The following is a 23,194-nucleotide window of genomic DNA, read 5'->3' as shown; positions in this document are numbered from 1 at the left end:
GCTCACGCGCGTCGTGATTTCGCGCGCGAGCATGGCACTGGCGCGCGTCTGTCGCGTTCGAAGCACGCCGTATCGCAAAACACCTCTCCATTACGTAACAATGGTGCGCGCGAGAGCGGAGGTCGCAAAAGAGAAAAGCCGATCGCGAAACGAGGACGCGATAGATCCGATCTTCCGCGCTCGGTTTCACCGCTGGCGAAATTAACGCGTTGCACATCCACATCCGCTTCCGCTCGGCGCAGCGTCATTAACTCTCTCGCACTCTGCAGCTCCCTCTCGTCCCTCCTCCCCCCTTCTCGCTCTCTCTCCCTCTCTCTCTCTCTCTCTCTCTCTCTCTCTCTCTCTCTCTCTCTCTCTCTCTCTCTCGCTCCCCCTCTGTCGAGCTTTCCCGAATGATTTTCAAATGCCGGGATGCGCGTTTCAATAGTGTCATTGCGGCGACAGACCAAAATCGCGTGTGTGTTGGAAAGTTAAAATTATCTGCAGAGCGGAAAATTGAAGACTTTAAAAAAGCTCTGGAAAGAGCCCCGTAAGAGCCGGAAATAAAAATGTCGGAATAAACTTGCCCGGAACGGGACGCGGGAGAAGTGTTCTCTGTACACATTCGTTTGGTACCTCATAGATGTTCCCGTAGAAATAGCGGCTACAGCGTGTGTACGTATATAGAGTCGTCCGTTTCGCGCGATATACGAGAGAGAGAACGGATACGGCAGTTACGGCCTTTCTCTTAAATCAAGACGTCAAATATCACAGAAGCGACAGCTCTACTTGGAGAAACGACTCTAACTCGATGAAATCATCAACAAATGCGTTCGATCGCGCGTTTTCCGCCCCTACTTATGATCCCCCTTTCACCGCGTTCGACTCCTCATTTAGACACTGTCCATATAACACCATGACCGTAAAGCTACGTTGGAAAGGAGAGAATTAACGTTTCTGTTGCCGATGAAACCGAGCACCGTGCACGGCGATGAATGAGAGAGCGAGGGATGCCTCTCGTCTCTCGACGACGACGCCGCCGTAAAATTACCATAGTTTTATTTCAACATCTATAAGTCGAGATAACGTGGATCCGGTAATTTCCACTACGTCCTCTATGATATATGTATGCATATAGGTCTCACCTACACCCTCCCGATCGAATGGTGATTGCAATCGTCCTTTCTCCCATTCGCGGAAACTCGACATTCCCAGCCGAAGGCTGGCGGACCTCCTCGCGTGTCGCAGCGGAGAGCTCCGTGCTCGAGACGCTCACTCGACGTCAGAGTCCAACCTCGAAGACTCGTGTGACGAGTCTCAAGTGAGAACGCGGTGCCGTAACGTCGATTCCGCGCGAGATGTCCGGCGAGCAGTGCTCACGTCAGCTCGACAAAATCAACGTGTCCGCTGTCGTTGTCAGCGCGCGCGCGCACACGTCTCGATCGTTTACGATCCGGCCCGACTTGGTCGTCGCGCCGACAAACGCCCCATCGACCGGATAACTACGAAGAGCCAAGGGAACGTCGCAAAAATCGTAAATCCCATCTTCGCCGAAGAACGAACGAACGAACGAACGAACGAACGAACGAACGAACGAACGAACGAACGAACGAACGAGTCGGCGAAGACAGCGCGCCCACTGAAACGAGAGCTTGTCCACTTTCCGGCCCGAGAAAGAGCGTGTCCTAGCCGCTCGGCTCGCAGAACGACGATAACACCTATCCTAAGTCTAAGTTTTGTCGCGTCGCTGAGATTGGCATGTACTTACGCGAACGTACGCGCGCACGCTCGCGCTCGCGCGCGCATGCGGCGTGTACGCTCCGGCCGTCGGCGCTGCTCGCTTCGCCGTTGCTTCGTTCGATCGCGATGGATAACTTCGTCAGGGCTGATCCTGGATCCGAGTGAACTCGACCGGCAGCGCGGCCACGACGTTCACCTGAACGCGGCGCCCGCGACGACCGTCGCCGCGGCGAGGATCATCGCCGTCGAGACCGCGAGGCCGGACGAGCTACCGGCCATCGGACCGGCGTCGCTGCTGCGGGACACCTTGCTGCGCACCAGCTGACCCCGCTCGACCGCGTTGGCCTCGTCGCTGTCGGGGTCGACCGGCGCGCCGATGTCGCCGTCCTCGTCCAGCAGCATCGACAGCTTGTTGCGCAACGGCTTCTTGGCGCAGGGCGCGCTCGTCTCCTCGTACGGCCTGAGGATGCGCGGGTAGTGCACCTCGAGGTTGTCCGTGCCGGGCAGGGCGCCCTTGCCGTTGCCGCAGAGCGGCTTGAACGTGCCGCTGCGGGTGACCTCCTGGAAGCTCTGGAAGTTGGACACCCAGTCATAGCCCAGTAGTCGCTCCTCCAGCGTCATGCCCGCCAGCTTCCTCGGCTCCTCGATCATCACCGGGCTGGAACCCCTGCACCAAATTCAAGCGTCCTCGTCTAGTCACCGTAGTCTCTCTATCCCTTTCTCCTTCCGTCTATTTCACGCGCGCGCGAACTACTTTCCCATTTTTACGCTCGGCTTGCGCGCTCTATTATTTCGGCCGTCGCGGCGCTACTTTGTCCCTCTCTTTATCTCTCTTTCTCTCTCTCTCTCTCTCTCTCCCGGTCTCTCTATTTTTGACAACCTTTTATATTTCACGGTGTGCGGCTTTTTCTTTCTCTCTTTCTTTTTGCTCGTCTCGCAAAAAGTAATCCGCTTATCTTCTTTTCTGATATTCGTGAGTATTTTCTAAAAGTGACTAATAAAAGGGTGATACGCAGCGTTCTAACATGTTATTTGTAACGAAGGAAATGGCGTTTACATTTGTCGGAATCACCGCGAGAGATGTGCAGAGAGAAAAGTCTCGCCGCGGTGCGGATCGACAGGTGCCGCGGGAAGTGCGGTAAAATGGAGAAATGTACAATGTACATCCGATCAGTGTTACGTAACGCGGCGTTCAGTGGCGCGTCCGCGACGCGACATAACTGTCGCTCGTTGAGTTAACGACAGTCGGTGCTTTCGTGACGTGCAGATTGTCCCTAATAGCCAATTTAGAGCGATCACACAGCGAAACGTCGGACACGACCGTCGTTTGCATAGGACCATATAAACGTCCCCGGTGGCAACGTGCGACGACTTGCGTGTCGTCTTGATGCGTCATCAAGACCGTTCGTCCCACTCGCGCGCGCGCGCGCGATCGTAACGACAGTTTTAAGAGACGACGGGAGTACGAATGGGGCCCGTTGTCGCGAAACAGATTCACGTTCGAGGTGATAAATTTCGGCGGAAGAATTAATCGTTAAACACCGCCATGAACGACACGACGCTCGCTCGCTGAGACCTCTCGTCGCGCGTAACGCGGATAAGGATTACTCGATCGCGCGAATGAACGAAAGTATCTGGAAACTTACTGCTTTAATTTCTGGATCCCCAAGCTGTGCAGCACGGTCGGCAGCGACGGCAGAGAATAACAGAGAGACAGCTCAATGCGCGGATAATAGAGAGCGGACACCAGGCAAGTTTCTTCTCTCGTCCCCAAGCCGCCGAGCGTGATGGCCCCCCGGGTTTCGGACGAGTACGTGCATTCGGCGACTAAGTGATCACCCTGTAAAATAAAACGAAGCGCCGAACGTGAGCATCGCCAGGCCATAACGGGAGATCGCGAAAGTTCGAGGATTTTGGAACGCGCTCGACATAATCCGCGATAAAACAGCGCCCGCGCTGTTCTGTTTCTTCAATCTCCCCCCCCCCCGCTCTTTCTCTTTGTCCAATCGTATCGTCATCTGTCGGTAAATGTGAGAGACGTAGCGTATTGTCTCTGGGGGTGTCGGCGCGCATCTTTTTTGGGACGACGACGCGAAGGTAACACGACTGAACGGCAATGTTCTCTGCCGATTGTATCAGAACGCGAGATTATTTTATTACCAGCCGGTCGAGAGATCGTCTCGATTCAGTTTCGCTTTTATTATATCACACTTTTACCCCCGCGTTAACACGTAATAGCGTTCAAGTGCTCTGCCGACTCGAAAACAATTAAACTCTGGTTCATGCCCCGCGTGCCCGTAGCATGTCTGCACTTTACGTGATCAAAGCTATACTTATTGCACGTTAATAAACTTTGTAACAAGCTCATAAACTTTCTGATACGTGCTGTGCGTTATAACGCGGCTTACACCACGTTCACGACAGCATAAACGAAAGGCGTGCAACGTGGCGGAAACAGAATAGAAAAATAAGAATATTAAACGGTTACTGTGCGAGTGCACGCTTGGCCCTGTATGTATGTGTGTGTGTGTGTGTGTGTGTGTGTGTGTGTGTGTGTGTGTGAGTATGTCTATATACAGATACGTAAGAGCTACCCGCGAAAGGCGCCTAAGAATAATATCTCGGATTACTTTAGTAGGGAAAATCTCGACGGGTATAATCCTCGGCAGTCGGAGTTTCCTTCCTCGATCCTTCGCGATTCTTTTCCTCCCTCCAGACTTAATCGGAAATATTTTATAATTACATTTAGCCGGAGCGGGCGATCGCGCCCACGAAAGAGATGAAAGTTTAACACCGATAAATTGGATTCTGATACGAAGATAGAAAAATGAAATCCCCTCTTGAACTCGGTAAGTGCGCGGCCGGTTCTTTCCCCCCCCCCCTTCCCCCCCGGTATAATTACACCGGCGTGCACGCGATGGTAGTAAATGAAATTAAAGACGAATAGTCACCGCGACTCGCGCTGATGATCGCGAAGAAACCCCCCTCTCTCCTCCTCTCCAGTCTTTGAATGCGCGCACGGACCAGCCATTTAGGCGGTACTCACCGGGTACACCTTGATCGGCCGCTGTAGCCTCCGATATTCCTGATAATTGGGATTGTAGTTGACGTCGGCGGCGATCGGCGGCAGCTCATCGCCGGCGCGGATCTGCCGCAGGCGCACCTTCCTGCCGAGCTGGTGGGTGTGCATGATCACGGCGAACATGTTGATGCCGGTATTCGGTATCGTCTGGCCGGTGCAGTCGGAGATGCAGTGGCCCTCGGAGACCACCTCGTGCTGGCCGGGCGGTATGATGTGCCGCCAGTTGGGGTCGATGCCGACGCTGAGTATGCCGGCGTCATGGACGCGCACTTGCTCGGTGTAGAGGAGACGCAGGCCGCTGCTGTCGCTGATGAAGGCGTCCAGCTGCGGGTTCGTGTAGTGCGTCTCCAGCATGTAGTAGTGGGGCCCGTTGGACGGATTGAGCGGGTATCCGGCCTCCGGCGGATAATTAAAGCCCTGGCGCGGAGAAAGGGAGAAGGAAACGATGGATTATGCAGAAGCCGCCAGTAAATAAAAACAGGACCGGCGCGGCAACGAGCGAGAGAGCGCCGCGCGACCGGTTCGCTTCTGACCGGAGCGGAGCGAAGCGGAGCTCCCGCTTTCTGGATCCGATCTGCTCGGGTCTGATCCGATCCCCTGCCCCTCCCCCGACGCGGCCCGACGCGACGAGACGCTCGGCCCATAATCAGTACACACGTCCCGCCTTGATCATCTATCAGCGCGAGCGCGCGGCCTGCGCTGGAAATTGTCGCTCGCGGAATTCGTTTCCTTATAGGCGGGTGCGCATGCACACGCGAATTACGGCCCCGGTACGCAAGCTAATTTTCATTTTCGGCTGGCCGATGACGAAAGCGGGATAACGATCCGGGTGTTGATTCGCGGAATCGCGTCGCTGCGGGCGATCGCTGTCTTAATAAGCGCCCTCGATCTAGATTTACCCGCGTGACCCGCGCGATAATTTCGATCGGGCGGGTACGAAGTATTGTTTATTAATCACGGAGCTCTTTTTATCCCCCAAAATGAAATCCAGCCAAGAAGAACACTCCTGTCTCGCTAAAATAATCCCGCCGTGATGATGCCGCGACTTTACCCGTCATGGAGTCGACTTCGTTTAATATTTCATTATTTTCCGTCTAACGTCGAGATTCGCAAAGAATGGCTGCACGGTGTTATTGTGGTTGAATTTTAAACACTGACGTCGCGGACTAATCGTCCGAAATACGATGTCGGCGGCGAATCGAAAAGGAATAGAAAGCGAATGCAGCGATAAAATTAAAATCGCAGTTCTGCGACGAGTCACCGAGCACACGATGGGAAATATCCAATCGTGTTCAGCCGGCTGAATGATGTTATCACCGATACATCTATATTAAGAATAGCCTGAAAATCAGACGTGAGATCCCAGAGTGTCTCACGATCGATCGCGACCGCGCCGGGTGTCCGCATTGCCGATAACCACGAAGAAACAAGTTCGCGGTATTCCCGTTCTCACCATTGGTATGCATTACACCGGACTCGGAATTATCACGGAACACCGAACTTGTCTTCCACGATCGCGCGTAACTCTTGTCGACGAAACGGTCGGACTTACATATCGAGGAGCGACGGATTTTTCGAATAATCGATACCGCGACTCAGTGTAATCCGAATTCCAAGATACTTTACTCGTATACGTCATCTTATTTTAGAAACAATTGTGTAGACAGTTCTTTTGGAGGAATCTTATATAAACCGCGTTGAACAACCGTTATATCAAAATGATATTACTTCGCTTTCTGTTTCTTTCTCTGCTAAATAATACACATTTTCCTTCCCGACCCGAGGATAGAATCGAGGACTTGGACGCGACAACCAATTAATTCCGATTCAAGTCGATCCAGTCGGATAGAAGAATTTTAATTAACGACATTAGAGTTGGCGTAATCCGTGAACAATAGCAAAATGTTCAAGTTTATGTTCCGCTTGATTGATCTTTGCCGTTTTTCATCGGATTCGGCGCAATAGGCGAGAAAAAGCGGCAATATGCAAAGACTCGGTATTCGCGTTGCGGCTTGCTTGTGCCAGAAGTTAAAGTGAAATTGTCGACGTACCTCAGAACCGAGACTCCAAGTGGCCGCGATCGTGTTGCACTGGTATGCCGGTTTATCAGGAGCGTTACAGACATCCCCGTTCGTTTGGGCCGCGGCTTCCAATTGGGTTTGATTTCCGCGACACTCGTACAGGGTCATGTGGTGTAGATACTGATGGCTTCCCGGCTGAATAACTGGTTCGTACTGAAATACACAACAAGCGCACAGGCTCGTAACGAGGATCGATGATGTCGGCTGTCTTCGCTGCGCGCCTCGATATTCTTCTCGCGGCTGCTCTCTTGGTGGAGACGTTCGGAAGGATCGCAGGGATCGCAAGGTTCGAGATAATCAAACTGGTCACTCGTATGAAAGAGATCGTTAATAGGCGAGGACTAGGCGCATGCTTTCTCCGTTGCTTTCAAGTCGAATTGAATTGCAATAAACTGATTTGTCGAACACGAAGTCCTCTCGCCGCTACCTCGAATTAAAGCCAAGCGAATATCCGCTAACTAACCGAATCACCAGCCATCGAGTATCCACCTAAGAGTATCGACAGGAAGCGAGGACGGCGCGCTTTGCGCAGTTTAAAGAAAGCTGTTCTAGCACAAAATTCGGGAAAGAGCATTCTCATTCTCTTTTTTTTCTTTCTGTCAGGTAGAAAAACATGTTCTGCGGTTCAAATTTATTTTCGATATAGAAGCGACAAATTAAGGCCCCGTCGATACTCGCGCTTAACGGCCGTTCGCCCGATCGTTAACCTCGGAATTCTTCGCCGCTCGGCGAAAGTTCCGTAAAACGCGAGAGGGACTCGCGTTTTAAGCGCTTGAGTTATCGCAATCGGGACGCTAATCGTCTCACTCCGCCCACCTCGCCGACCTGTAGGAGCACACAGTGCAGTCGCATCGCGTAGTTGGATCACGTCCGATCGAGTTCGGGATTCAGGTGTCGGTCGGTCGGTCGGTCGAGCGACGCCGGATAGAGGAGCGGACTATATCAGCCAGCCGCGCGCGCACATTCTATTCGCGCGAATGCGCCGGCTGCGGATATGAACATGAAAGGCGCGGGGACACGGCGAGGTAGAGGTGTGACATACGAGGAATAACGGAATAACACAAGTCGCAGGATTAATAGAGAACGTGATAAGGTGGGGTAAAGTTTGGGAATTTTCAGAGAAGAACACCGCGCGAAGGCTCTTCAAGGTGCAAAGTCGGACGTGGGGACGTAGAAAATTGAATAAAATGAAAACAGAAGGCGTTACTCGGGGGAAGGGGAGAATAATATAAATCATAGAAATCATAGAAATAATAGAATGTGTAAGGCGTACAAGATTGTAGGTGATAAAAGAGTTCAATATGGCGGGGTGGAAAGTAAAAGTTTAAGAGGGCAGAGGGAAGACGGGGGAGATTTTCAGGTATAAAATCAAATGTGGAGAACGTAGAGGGATGAAATGAGAAGGGAAGCAGCGTTAGCAGCGAAGAAACTGACGCGACGGCGAAGACGGCGATTAGTCACTCGCTCGCTCGTTCCGCCTTTCCAGCAGCTGTCGGGGCTGCGCCCCGCGCTGAATAACAATCGCGTGAAATTCGGACGGAATACGGCCGGGCGAGATTTTATTGAGTTATCATCTGCCTCGCGAGCGGAGCGTAAAACGCGAATTACTTGGAAATGTCCCCCGGCTAAATTATTCGCGACCGTAAAATTCCCGTCCAGGAGAGTCCGGCGGGAGTCCGGCGTTCGCTTTCGCGAACGAGCGTGTAAACTTCCAAGTGTGTACTGCAAACAGAGAGGTATCGCCTCGCGCAATTTTTCTATATCCACGGATCCAAGGATTACGGCAGCTTTTCGAATCGCGAAACGAAAAAATAGTTTTTTTCTCTTGTTTTATTTGCGCCAATTCGACGCGAATCCTTCCTCGGCGGAAATGCGTTTTGTACTATTCATCGGCGGAAATGCACGTCGTATCGTATCGGTTCTCATGTATTCGCGCTTACGATATCCACTAATACGACGGATATTCAAGCTGGAGATGCGAAAAAGTACAGGACATAAATTCGCGAGACCTGTGATAACGCACGGCGGTACAATAAAGCCGGCAATCGAGACGGTGTACCACTCCCGCGTTAGTTCTCGCTGCCGACGAGCGACGGAGCTTCGCGCAGAGATCGCGAGGCATTAGCATAACGTAAAATACATCCGAGACTGTCAGCAGTAAAATATATTCTGTGTCGCGTCGAAGCGGTCGCGCGAGCGAACGCGCGACAAACACGTTTTACTATCTGGCTCTGCGGTTTACTACCTGTCCGACTTCGATTTTTAACACGCAATTTGGAGAATCGCGCGCTCCTGCATCGGAATGGAACTTATTACCGTGCCGTGGATCGGCGCGCGGCAGTAATACGGGCTTTACGACCGGCTGCTTCGTCACTGTCGCATTTATCGACGACATCCCGCGCGTCGATCTGTCATCGTTGGTAGTGAAACCGGCGCGGCGACCGGAACGACGGAACGATCTCGCCTACCGCATCGCTTCGATCCCGCCGCCGCCGCATCGTATCGTGTAGATCCGCCCAGTCGCATATTCACGATGTAATTTCGTAGCCGAATTAATCGATCCGCCGCGCCGGGGCGCGGGGCGCCACGGCCGGGCCGCGCGAGCGACTCGAAGGAGTATCTCGCAATCGGGCGGATAATGTAAGGCGATTGCTTCTCTCGGCGCGCGTTTAATATCTCCGTCGTGAAAAGTTGAAATTGGTCTAACGGAATGTGTGCAATCGCGCAACATTCGGAACACGGTGGCAGAAAAATGTCTGTCTGGTTGAATGAAACAATTTTCTCGTGAAGTAAGAAATCAGAAATTCCGGTTGAGGAGATAGCAGAATTTAGTCCAAGTTTCCAAGATCCTCAGCCGACTTCAGAACAGAATTCCGCTATTTTTAATCGGAGTTTCTGAATCGCTCATATTTCACCAGAAAATTCGTTCACCCCCGACTGAACTGATTTTTCTCTGTGAATAATATTTTCGGTATTTTTCTACCACGCACCGTCCGAAGATATTCTCAAAAGGACGTGGAGCTACGTGGAGCTTCTGGAAAAGGAGAAATGACCGAAAAGACAAAGTTACCGAGTTAACCTCGGGAACGATCTTATCCATTATCGAAACGACTACACGACTAATGGCACTGATAGGTGCGCCGAGGAGCGCGAAAGAGTTCGTCCCTTCCACCGCGTCGAAACGTCCCTGACAGAACCGTCGATCGACGCTTGATTGTCCGCTGCGAAACGTCGTAATCTCCGGATTATCATTTCGCGCGCGACACACTTATCGAATAGCTAAGCTACCTGGAGAATGTTGCGCGTCTCTGCAGACGCGAAAATACGCGAGGTAGAAGAGTATCTCTCGTAAAGGGGGGGCGCTCGTAGGGGACGAGTGGGACAGGAAGCCAGGGAGGGGGAGGAGTCGGCAAACTCGACGTGCAGTTTCTTCGGCATTACAAGAGCATCCACCTTCGCTTTAATCAAGTCGAGGAGCGGCAGGCGGGCGAGCGAGCGAGCGAGCGAGCGAGCGAGCTACCGTAAACGGGTTATATACCTGGAGGAACTCACCTTCACGACGTGGTGTTTGCGATCAATGCTCGGCATCTTCAGGACACGGCACCAGAGCAGCGTGTCTTGCCCCATGGGTAAACGAACCTGCGCAGCAATTCGAATGGTATTTCGTTAAGCCATGAATATAATTCCATGCGAAACTAACGGATGGAGTTGCTACTACGTCGGTACCAAGTATCGATACTCGCTATCGAGACGTCGAGACGTCGTAAATACACATGCACTTTGCGCCGCAAGTTTCTGCGCGACGCGTGAATGAGATTGAGATTAAGCGGGTGTATATGTGCGTGTGTGTGTGTGTGTGTGTGTACGTGTGTGTAGGAGCGTAAAAAAACGAGAGAACCGACCAGAGGATACGCATAATACGCAGTTTACAGACGATTACACGAAAGCGTAAAAATACCGCATGCACTCGCCCCGTACAGTGCAGTCAGCCTCGGTAGCCTCGGTTTATCTTTAAATATCGATATCGCGCGCTTGAAAAGCGCGAGCGGTGCTTATGAAAATTGTCGGCAGAGCGCGAAGACGGACGGCTTGCCGATGCGACCGGCCCTAGTAAAAAATACATTCAGATATTTTTATCCCGTTAATAGCGCAACGCGGTGTCGTCGAAGCGCTCTGTCACACTCCCCCCTTGCCCCCCCCCCCGTCGTCTCTTTCTCTGCCTCTCGCATCGAGGACAAACGCGCGCGTTGCGCCGCCGTATCTCAAAAATAATTGCTACTTCATACGTACAAGGAGTCCCTTTGCCGGGACGAGTGGCGGGAAGCAGAGTGGAAAATTCGGGCAACTCGGTTACTTAATGCATACGCCGCGTTAATGGTTTGTTGCAGCGGGGTAAGAGCAGTTAAACGCAAATATATATGAGAAATTCATTACCATATTTTCCGACACCGCGTGCGACTTACGTAACAAGGTTGCGACTTGCTTTTGTGATATACGAGCCCATTTCGCTCTGTCTCAAAGCGGCACCTTCCACCTCGCCACGCGACTATTTTACACACAGCACACACACACACACACACAGCCCCGTGCACGACCAGCTGTCGTGTATTGTGCACGAAATTCGCCGCCGAGTTTTTCGGCACGAACGGCGCAGAGTAAGAACCGCATGCAGCGGCGTTTAATTTCGCGCGGTTTGTTCTCAGCTGCTCCGCTCGATACCGTAAAAGTCAAAGTACGCGCGCAAGGAACTCATCTCGTTCGATCTCGGAGTAGTCCTTTGCGATATCGCGGCCAGCCGAGAGAGAGAGAGAGAGAGCGAGAGAGAGAGAGAGAGAGAGCGAGAGAGAGAGAGAGAGAGAGAGAGAGAGAGAGAGAGAGAGAGAGAGAGAGAGAGAGAGAGAGAGAGAGAGAGAGCGAGAGTGCGAGGTCTGGCTTGCATCGTGCGGCTCGCATGTCCGGCGATACACGGCGAAACGCGCGATTGTTGGAGCGTTAAACGCAAATTACGGGATACTCCGGATAAGGATGTCGAGGATACGCGAGGGTCGCCGGGGAAGCCTCGGAGGACAAACGGAGCGGCGTCGCGCATCGATTTTCGCCGATCGCCGTCCGATTTGCTCGATTTGCGCGGCGCGATCGCGATCGCGCGCGCGCGCGCGCGCGCGCGTTTCTCGCTTCACCGCGGGACAAGTGTTGCATGTCGCGCACTCTCGGTCATGCCGCTTGTCCCGCGAGCATCTACAAGTCAGATTCGTAGTCGGGCGAATTACGCGAGGAACACGGGCTTTCGTGCATCAATGGAGCCACGCTACGCTCCGTTGTACGCTGCGTTGTACCTCGGCAAATACGACGAAGCGCGCGTGGCGGGAGGAGGGAGGGCGGGCGGGTGGGCGGGCGGGCAGGTAGACAGGTAGGTAGGTGGAGAAAGAAGAAGGATGCCGCTGGGTCGGGTTCGAGACGGGCCGCCGCGGGGCGCACGGGCTGCGTTGGAGAAAATTACGATTCTTTTTCTCGCGCGCATCGCCTCGACTTCTGGCCCTGAGCGCTCTCGGCCGAGCCACGCCGGCGGATTCTCCCACGCGCTTATGCGAAATTATCGATGCCGAGAGATTACCGGGAAGGACTGCGAGCGCGCGTTTATTGTTTCGCAGTCGAGCACGCCGCGGGCGACGGACGGTGATTTTGAAGGGTCGCCGTGGACGCGTTTCCGATTTCTGCGCCCGCGGCCGCCGCAACTCGAGACGACGCTTCAGCTCTCACCGAGGCTGGCCCGCGACCTGCCCGAGACGCGGCCCGAGGCCCGTGGCGGTAATTGCCGTCGCAAGCCGCGATGATAAATTAATCGCCGCGCTCTCTCGCGCGTAATCTCGTGGCTCCTCGCGGTGCGCCGCTGCATCCGAGCGGACCGAAGGAGCTGGAAATTACGAGCGAGAGTGGGAAACGTACGGTAAATCACGATCGAGCGGTCTATAACGGATCTATAATGGTGAGAAGTTGAAAATATCCACGAGCCGCGTGCGAGCGAGAGAGAGAGAGAGAGGCAGAGGAAGAAAATACGACGCGCTACGAAGGACGGAGGCGATGTAAACCCGCTCCTAACTAGTCTCGGCTTCTTCTTTGTGCCTATTCTACTATTCATATTCATCGCGACGCGATACAAAAGTTATTCGACCGCTCGGCAAGTTCCGCGCGCCAACTTAAGGGAGAACTTTCTCGCGCGATACCCGCGCGAGAAAAGGGAGCAGGTCGAGATACGAAAATACAAAGCGACGGTCGTCGATATTCCCGATAGATCCCGCGAGAGAGATACGAATGCGCTTTTCTTTTTTCAGTCTTCTCGATATCTCGACATCGACGTTGAGCGGGACGTCGAGGGGGTGGATCGATGATCCCGATTGAATTTCGACAGTTTCCCTCGAACACACGTAGCGAGATGAATATTCCCGTTTTATTGCACTTTCTCATCCATCATCGCTCCGCGGAGCGTGCGTCCGCCTTCGAAAATATTTGTCACGCGCCTGCCGGTTGCGTTATAACTTCGATATGTTATATAAATATATCCGGGGCACACATAGACTGCAATCTCCTTACATGCCGGAGCAGACCAGTTTTCCTTCGTTGCTTTCGTCTCTTTACAGCCGTCCGCGCCGTGCGCTTTTAAGGTAAAACAAGCAAACGCGTGTATACGTCGCTGTCGCTTTGAAGACGGAAGAAAGCGGAGCAGCGAGAGAGAGAGAGAGAAAGAGAGAGAGAGAGAGAGAGAGAGAGAAAAGAGAGAGAGCATAGCGTACACGCACACACACACACACACACACACACACACACACACACACACACATATACGTGCACTTTGTGCACGTTAAAAAGAACAGAGCCGCGGCAGCCGGAGTAGTTCCGCGACACAACAATCGTAACAACATTTCTTCGCGACGCGAGCGGCCGCAAGAATTCCGCCAATGCGCAGCACGGCTGATACAATTCGACAAACTGGGAACATCCCGCGACGCTGCTCGCGAATACGATTTCGTGTGAAACGCTCGCTTGTCGCCGTGCGATATTACATTGGCCGACATTTCCGGCTCATTTATCAGAGAGCGCGTTCATCGAGTGATCTTGCACTTTTTCGCGGGTCAACCAACGGAACGCGCGCGAGCGCTCGTCGGCGCGGCCCGATTCCGGGTCCCGATATAAACTATAAACAGCGCAGCGGGGCAGACGGTGGAATTAGCATTGTCCGATTCCCGGCGATAGCGCCGACCTCGTAATCTACGACCCGGCGACGCTAATGAACGAATAGTTTTTGCCGGATGTGACCCGGTTAAGATTTATGCCGTCATAAATTCGGGGCGCACAATGTTCTTTCTCTCCCTCGCGCCCCGCGCGCTCCTCTCCTTCTCCCGGGCCTCCGTTGGCGCGTCCGATAAAAATCCAGCAGCTCGCGCGGCGGCGGACACGCTAAACGCGTTCGTACATTCATCTCACGCGCGTGACGCACGCACACGCGACCTCTAACGCACGCCCGAGCGCTACGCGTGACGGTGACAAAGCCGTGCGACGAGAAAGACAGAGCGTTTTGACGGGATAAAAAACAAAATGAAAAAAAAAAAGAAAAAAGGAAAAGCTCGTTCGCGTCTCGGATCCGGATAAACGAATAATCCGCCGCGTTTCTGTCGATATCGAAACGCCGACATCGCGTGAACCAGTTTCCGTTTTGTTCCTGTGCTACTATCTTTCTTTCTCTCTCTCTACCTCTCTCTCTCTCTCTCTCTCTCTCTCTCTCTCTCTCTCTCTCTCTCTCTCTCTCTCTCTCTCTCTCTCTCTCTGTCCTCCCTCTCTTTCTCTCATTCTCTCTCTTCGATGCTTAATCTCGAAACGGCAAGGCGAGTTAATACTTAATCGAGCGAAAAAAACATCGACTCGACGATATTTCGGTAATTTTCCTCTTCTGCCTTTCCCTTTTTATCGCAGTCTATTTTTCGCGAGTCCGCGAAGCGGCGCGCTCGCCGATTGAAATTAGCGCCGGCGATGATTCTCCCGAGCTCGGGCGAAGCTCGGGCAAAGTAACTTCGGTTTTCTTAAATACTTGCACGGAACCCGGCTCGAATCGCAAACCCTTCGCGCAAATCGAGTCCAATATCATAACGCCGATGGCACTAGCAGCCAGATCCACTTTCGTGAACTCTAATTAAAACTCTTTAATCGTCTTTGTTCGCGCTCGCGAATTTCTCCGCGGTCGAGATGAATATTAACTTTGTTCTTGTTTCTTGTCACGTGCCGTCGTAATAACGCGAATCGTAATAAATGCAATGTGCACCAACTACTCTCTCTCTCTCTCTCTCCCTCCCTCCCACCCCCTTTCAGCTCCTCTCGCGCGCCTCGTTCCTCTCCCCTTTAATTACATCGAGAACGAAATATTTTCCTCTTCAACCAGCTGAGCTCGCGTTCGTTAAGTATTTGCGCTGACAGAATCTAACTCATTTCACTTCACGTGAATGCTCATCTCTCTCTTTCTCTCTCTCTCTCTCGTGGAGTACATTTTTCTCACACTCCACGACCGCGTGAGCATTTTGAAGTTTAACTGAATCCAAACTTTCTCCACGGTGTGTAATTTTTATTATAACGAATAGTTCGTAAAATCCTCTGGACGGCAACTTTGCGCGGTAATCGCTCGCCGTCAAGCGCGCTAACGTTGAGCTACGAGAGGGGAGGAGAGTTCACCACTCCCGTCCAGTGATGGTTCGTTAACACCGACTTGCATTTGCTTTTGTCGCGACTTACGAGACGAGGCGGCTGACAGTGATAGGAGCGAAGCGAAGAGTGGCGCGGGCCGGAACTCACCTGCTTGTTCAGGATATCCCAAATTTTCAGCGGCTTCTCCGTTTCTGGATTACGTGAGTTCCGCCTCGGCTGCGCGTCTCTCTGCACCAGATACAATGGTCTCGTTCCTCGCACCGCGCCGTGATCGGGCAAGATCCCGGCCGCCGATACCGGCTCCTCGACGTGATATTGCCAAACTACTTGCATCGTGTCGTTCTGAAACACAAAGGACGTAGCAAAGTCAGGGCGGCGGGTGTCTCGTGTTTCGCTTTTCGCTGCCGAAAAATATCGATAGAGAGACAATATACAATACGATAGAGAGGCAATATACAAAGAATCGCGCCTTTATACCCGAATATATCCGTAAAAATAGCCGTTTCTCCAGAAAGGAGGGCTCCCTTGTACGACGCGAATAAACGGGCCGTATGTGAACGGAGGCGGGTTTTACGCTTTGATTTTTAATCAAACCGCTCGTCAAATTTCAGACCGAAGATTTCACAGGACGAGACAACAAATCGCGGCGCACTTTTCCGAAACTTTCGGTCGAGAAATAAAGCAGAAGTTCGTCTCAATTTCTGTTGCTCACCGCCAGTCCCGGCGGTGAGCGACAATCGACGTTTCTGCTCGAAAAAGAACAGGCATTCCTACACGCGATATCCAACGTAAAGGACGAGATGATTTCTCCCTTTATCTCGAGCGCACTACACTATTCCAAGGGTTCGAAAGAGTTCCCACGAGCGGATCATTTAGCCGCAATTAAAACTCTCGTAGCCACCATTTTTGCCCGATCATCCAGGGTGGTCCGGAGCCTTCGGTAACCCCGAAGTCCACGCGTACGATCAATTCCGCTCATGGCGCGAGCCAATGATCTGCGGCCGTGCTGCGGGCACGCACGATTCACCCTCGAGAAGAAAGGCGAGCATCGAGGGTGGTCGCTGCGCGATGTATCGAATACAAGCGACGCTGTCCTCCCTCTGTCCGCTTGTCGCGGTTAGCCGCGAAACGTACACGTGTCCGACCGCGCCAAACTTGGGGTTGCTTTTACACGAGCCACTTACACATTTCGGGACAATCGCGTCTTGATTGGGAGGGTATAACGGCCATACCCGAGCTCGTTAACCGATTCATCCCCAAAAATGTCACCCGTTGACCCCTCGCGTGGAAATGAGTAGGTACGGTCACCGGTAACCGGATTTACTGGTTTGTAATCAGGACGACTTTTCCGCTCACATGATGACACCTCCCCCCTCCTTCCCGTTCGCAAATCGCATCTTCAAACGGTGGCTGATTGGCCGTTTCCACGATTCCGCCGTCGCAATCATCGGACGTGGCGTGAGATACGCGAGGACATCGTGTTTCCTCAAATTCGGGAATAATCAAATGCAACGTGCGAAATTGTACACGTTGGAATCTCGGTCTTTCTTTTTCTCTCTCACGTGCAAGCGCGAAGGGCAGAACTAAGGGAAATCCCCAAAAAATCAAAAGTGACGAGTGCGCCCTCGTCGGTGGAACAAGGTACAGCGACAGACAGTATTCGTATTCGCGAAGCTGTTGAAATAATCGATGCAATCTCTAGCCGGGTCACATCGCGAAATATTATTCCGGCGATAACGATCGCGCGTTAATACCGCGCCGCTGGGAGACTCGCATACGTCATATCCGCGATCGTTATCGAGCCCCCTCCGGTGTGCCATCATTAACATATCAGAGATACAGATTAAGAGCGCACTTGCCCACTCCGGACACGTCTCGGCGCGAAGGAAAAAATCGTCCGCGGGCTCGCAGAAATCTCGCAATCGCGACCGACGTCGTGCGGATTTGCAAGCCGCTCACGTGTTACCCATTCACGTTCTTCGATAATCGCTGAGCCGCACGTCGTGCCCCAATATCCTTCTCTCTGCTTGCCGTCCTCTGCTTCTCGTCTCTCAGCCGTTCTCTCTCTTTCTCTCTCTCTCTCTCTCTTCATCCCTCCCTCCCTCCCCCTTTCTCACCCGCTCTCTCGCCCGCGCCGTGGTGAAGGAGCTCGTGTCCGTTAACTCCACCGCATACAATTGTCGCAACGCACCTACGTTCGCTTCAGTCGAGACGACTGAGACAATCGGGCGCCGACGGTTCTCGCCTGAATCGAAGGAACAGCGAGCATGGGGATACGACGAAATGGCGACCCAGATTCGACAGATCGAAAGATTCCTCGGCTCGAGATGGAAGGTCGATTGGAAGGAAATGGGCATCGCGTTGGAGGAGGAGCGAGGTGGGAATCACGCGATTCACCCTCGATCGATTCCGGAGACGCCCTTTGACTACGTTATGCAGACTGTCTCTCTCCCCCCCCCCCTCTCTCTCTCTCTCTCTTTGCCTCTCTTTTTATCTCTATTTGTCTATCAATCGCTCCTTTTCGTTTCCCCTCATCTCTCTGCGCTTCGACTCTTCATCTGCGGTGTAGCTTCTCCTGAGGTGCGTCGCACGTTACATACAAAATGCTCTGAAACCGAGTCAAGCCGTGCGGTGTCTTTAAAACGTAATATTAAACCTCCAGAGTTTCGTTAAAATTTTAATCAGCCCTCTTAATGCGGCGGGAGATCTTTTTCTTCGGCTTCGGAGAGAGTGCGGGACTAATAATAGTTACGTCTCTCCCGCTGTCGCTTTCTGTAGCTACGTATATATTCGTTTCGTATACGTGCAAAGTTTGTAATTAATTCGCGAACTTCTGATGTTTCATATTTCATCCTGACAATTCTGTCATATTTTCACCTTTCGTCTGTTCCCAAACGGTTAAATATTAAATTGCAATTCTTCGCAAAGATTTTTTTTTGTATTTTAAGCTCGATCATTATTTCGAGTGTAGGTAACAAATCCAAGATGTTTCAGTATTTCCAATAACCTCCAGTACGAGGTTACTTGATTTAACATCGTCCAAAAATTACAATTTATTTTATAACCGCTTGGAAACCGCTGTTACAAAATTTATATCGCTGCGCTTTTGTTATCGAATGCCCTCACGAAGGTTCCTTTTATCTTGGCTTGTCTAATTTTGCAGCTCTTTCCCCAATTTTTCCCCAATTTCGGAATTTCTTGAGCTCTCCCTCGCTCTTCATGCTGAATAAGTATACCTCGCTTGTTCTCGGCTTGTTCATGAGCATCGTACGTATAGAAATATAACTTAGAATTACTCCATTATTGAATTATTATCCGTTCTGCTGATGATATTTTAAAATTTAATTAACATGGTGACAAAAAGAAAGCTTGACACATTCAATCGTCGGTTTTGACACAGAAGTGGGAAATTCGTCATTTTCTCTCTTTCTTAAAGTAAAGTGAAAAAGTGTTTCTCGGGCGGAGAAACCCGATTGAAAAATGCGCAATTGGAATGGTTTCTGGCGGTTAGACAAGCCTGCTTTTGTCCTACGGTAAAATCAATATTCCTTTTCTCCCCATCGATACATCTTCGCGTCGGTGTCTCTCGCGGGAGATGGCAGCTCGCAAATATATCTTTGATCGTCGTCAGGCTCAAAAGAAGCGGCGCCATTGCGACAACCGAGTCTGTCATTTGCGACGCGAGTAAGCCATGCACTCGATCTCAGGAATCCTGATTTAAAAGATTCGCTTAACCCCGCGCAGTCCGAGAAGTAGGTCGGCCCGGAAAGAACAAAGTCGCGAAGAGGATTCCTCCGCAAGTGAGGATGACGTAGACATTCACAGAGATCATTAAGCAGCTATACGACCCATGGAGAATGTAAGGATGCGTTAATTACCGCGAGGATCCTTATTAGAGATGCTCATTAGATGCAAGAAATTGCAAAAGAGCGGATACGTGTAACGCGCAACGGAGTCGCGGGAAAAACCTGTGCGAAAGAAGGAGAGAAATTGTTACACCGGAACTTGAAGAGTTTTTATAGAATTTTTATTAGAGATAATATCGCGAGGAAATTGTACGCGCGCTTTGGCTTAAGTAAATATCAATGAGCCTCCTCGTTAATCCAACCGTTAATCGTGCGGATATCCGGTAATGTCCGGTAATGGAAAAAGTCTCACGCCGCCTCGCTATAAAGTTACTTAATTCCGCAATAAGCAACATTGCTTGAAAATATATTACTCGTACACTCTCGCCGGATTTTTATTATTTAACTTCTATATACTCGAGCATATACTTCCCCGTATTTTGCGGTGAGTTAAACGCGAGGGACGTACGAGGAAGAATACATATCGCTGCTGCTGCTGCAAATTTTAGAAGATATCCTCATCAAGATAACCGCGCAAGAACGGCTAATCTCGCCCGAAGGACAGACCGCATAACTTCACGGGACAAGATGTAAGCAAGAAGAAGAGCGGGACGGATCGGAGAATCGAAGCGCATCCCGCGCTAACTCGAGCGCCGCTTCTTTCGCGGGGCAACTTTGTTGCCCGTTGTTCTCGCGAGCCGTAAATCTCACCCGCTTGGTCGTTTTGCACCCTGACGTCCCTTCCGCTTTCGCCGTTCGTGTATCCACGTTTACGAACGATCGTCGAATCGCAATTATTCGTCCCGATAGTCATTGGGTGAAAGAAAGTGAGCGGTGAGCGTAGAAAGATCGCGGAGGACGGAGAGAGAGAGAGAGAGAGAGAGAGAGAGAGAGAGAGAGGGAGAGAGGGAGGGGAGAGGCGGAAAGAGAGGACCCCGTTTCGAAAGTTAAAGATGTCAGTCGTGATGTGAGCAAATGGCGCGCGAAGCTCGGAAACCGCCGCCATAAAAGATCCGGGCCACGTGCTGCATGGAATGCCGAAGCTGAGTGCGAAGAGGAAGGGCGGGAACGGTGGTGGTGGCGGTGGCAAAGGCGGGGAGGAGCTCGCGAAGGGAGGGCTGATTCTATAATGGCGCTTAATAGAGCTATCTATTAAGAGAAGCGAATAGAACCGTCGCTGTAGGCTTGAGCTTGCCGGCGGAACGACTCTCGAGAGATTCGAGGCTTGCTTGACGTTGAAACAAATGGCTCGAACGACGATAAACAGAGCAATCTCCCTTTATGGCAAACGAAATCTCCGTATTTGACAATTATCCGGAAGCACGCGGCGGCACAGCCAACTGTAATCGTTCTTGCTCAGTCTAGTATGAGAAACTCACCGCAGCCACCAGCACCGCCACCGCTGTCGCGGGGTTAAGGGTTGATATTTCCTCCCGTCCGGAATCTAAGGGTCGATGTAATATTGACGTTACTACAAAAGGGGTTACAATAAGAGGGTAACGAATGGGTATCATTCGGTAGGTCGCCGTGCACGCGAACTGGTCTATTCTCCCAAATTGAAAATCCACTTCTTTCCGCCCTTCCGAGTTCCACCCTGTTCTTTCGCTTTTCGGTATTACGCCAGAAATCGTATCTCACGGCTAACGTCGCGACGGCAGTCGTTGAATCTAAGGGGCGTACCCCAATTTCGGGGCTTGAGAGATATCACTTGCTATGTGAGCAAATGACGCGCTCTTCCTTTCCTTCCACGAGAAAGCTCGTTTTAGAAGCTCGATAATGTCCGCTGGCCCCGCTTCGAGTACTCAAACCTCCACCGCTTTGAGCGACTGAGTCGGGGTGAGGAGGAAAAAAAAAACGTCGCAGAGGGACGACCCTCGGGGTAGGAGACGCGAGATCGTCCTCCCGTAATGACGCTAAACGCTTATTATATTCGAGGAGCAGCGAATCTTGTTATTAGAATTTAAGTGTACTATTTAGGGGGTTGTGTCGTGGACGGCTTTCCGTTGTTATCGAAATGCCAGAATAGCTTTTAAACAAAAATTGTTTCTTCCCCTCCCCCTCTTCCCTTTTTCTCTCGCGGTTAACGCTGCTCACTTTCGTCGGTTTATCGAAAGTATAAAATAACCATGGTGGGGGGGGGGGGAGAGGAGCGGAGGAAGGGCGTGTCTGCCGTCATGTCGCAGGGGATCTCGGCTAATTGCGAGCGTAAACAGCTCGCCCGTCTTATGAAACAACTTGGGAGTCAACATCAGCAACAATCGTTCCACTCTGACGCGGCGGAAACAGGCTCGCTCACTTCGGGCCAACTTTTCGAGCCGACGCTGAAGGCGTCCGCCTTCTCTGCGAAAAAAGGGCGGACGAGGACACCGCGAAACTTGGACGAGCAGGCAGTTTCGCATGCCTCGCTGAAAGAAGAAAAGAATAGAGGGAAGGAGAGGAAGAGAGAAGGGGGAGGGAGCGAACCGAGTCGAGTCGAGTTGAGACCGACGCCCGGGGGATGGACAAACCGATACTCAAGAGTAGCTTCTTTCGAAGGCAACGTTAATTGCCTGGGGTGCAAAAACTAGACGGCCAGTTATCGACGGCTCAACCCACGTTGCCGCCTCCCCCCTGTTTTTCCCACCACCCCCGCCAACATCCGTCTTGTTCGCCTGTCGTCTTAGCCGAACGCGCGCGTGCTCGCAACCCCCGATAGGGAAAACTAATATTGAACATTCCTAAGTAGAATGCAAAGGGTGCGCGACCGGGAGAGTGGCGATGAGGGCGGCCGCCCGCGCCGCCCGGCAGAAGCCCGAACTCGAACTTGAAAGTTTTAAAAAGCAATTAAGGGCTTCAAACTCCAGACACACTCGCTTCCCGCCCGGCCCGCGTTCTTGTCCTGTTCAACCCCTTACACCTCTCTCTCTCTCTCTCTCTCTCTCTCTCTCTCTCTCTCTTCTGCCCCCATCCCTCGACATCCGCGAACATTCGAGGGCGGCTCATCGTTATCAGCCGGAATTGAATTATTTCGTTACCCTTAAGGGGGCTAATGTTTTTTTTCACGGGGGTGTGCCTCGATAAACAGCATCCTCGATTAACCGCGGTGGTGATTTAGGTACGCCGCTGAATGTCGTTACGTGGCGAGAAAAAAAGTGGAAAGTGATGGGGAAAGCGCTTTCTGGAAACCTGAGAACGTCCGATAACACAGCTATCTCTCGAGCTACCATAATTTAAACATCTGAACGCGCCGAGGAGAAAACATTTTCTTTTTTTATGAGCCGCTGGTTGATCGAAAAGTATACATCCGTACGAGTTGCGTACTCAAGTTGCCGAAAAGCTCCGAAAAGTTACACGCCGAGAAACGACGCTGCGCACGCTCAGCGTGCTATTACCTTGAAAAATAGCCATTCATTTCAGCAACACAGACTTCATTTAGCGAGCAGTCGAGCGCGAGCGTCGGGAGATTTGTCATTGAAGTTACGGCCGAAGAGTGGAGAGTACCTCGAGTGCACCGCCGCGCCGTAGCGGAGTATCGATTGTTTCGCGAAATTCGTCGGTTTGTTGCAAATGTTTGAACGTGTGCACCATAAATAAGCGCAGTTTGCCATAAAGTAGATAGGAGTTTGCTCGCATACTCGCCACCTGGGAACGGCGGAGGTGCCGAATCGATAATCTCGGTCTCGCGAGATCCAGCCGGGGTATCTCGAATTCAAGTACTCCCGCGAGCGTGAGCGCAATTTGCAATAAAGCAATACGCGGGGCTTCTACATATTTATCACCGGGAAACGTAAGGAGAA

At 51.9% G+C, this 23,194-nt stretch overlaps 2 protein-coding genes across 2 annotated transcripts in view; one reads left to right on the top strand and one right to left on the bottom strand.

The window, feature by feature from the left end:
• The window catches only part of LOC109504007 (uncharacterized), a 183,319-nt gene that overhangs the window by 133,833 nt on the left and 26,292 nt on the right, over positions 1–23,194 (top strand). The gene's annotated exons all lie outside the window — the stretch shown is intronic.
• Positions 339–23,194, bottom strand: part of olf413 (DBH like monooxygenase olf413) — a 224,776-nt gene continuing 201,920 nt past the window's right edge. Inside the window, exons 4-9 of the mRNA XM_011144247.3 lie at positions 15,721–15,915; positions 10,435–10,521; positions 6,853–7,035; positions 4,766–5,218; positions 3,366–3,559; positions 339–2,386 (exon numbers count right to left, since the gene is read on the bottom strand). Of these exons, the coding sequence (XP_011142549.1) occupies positions 1,912–2,386; positions 3,366–3,559; positions 4,766–5,218; positions 6,853–7,035; positions 10,435–10,521; positions 15,721–15,915 (1,587 nt within the window). The 3' untranslated portion in view covers positions 339–1,911. The remainder of the gene's footprint in view (positions 2,387–3,365; positions 3,560–4,765; positions 5,219–6,852; positions 7,036–10,434; positions 10,522–15,720; positions 15,916–23,194) is intronic.

The sequence above is a fragment of the Harpegnathos saltator genome, unplaced genomic scaffold, assembly GCF_003227715.2.
Source record: "Harpegnathos saltator strain DR-91 unplaced genomic scaffold, Hsal_v8.6 scaffold467, whole genome shotgun sequence".
Classification (NCBI taxonomy): Eukaryota; Metazoa; Arthropoda; class Insecta; order Hymenoptera; family Formicidae; genus Harpegnathos; species Harpegnathos saltator.
This window is presented reverse-complemented; position numbering and strand designations above follow the sequence as displayed.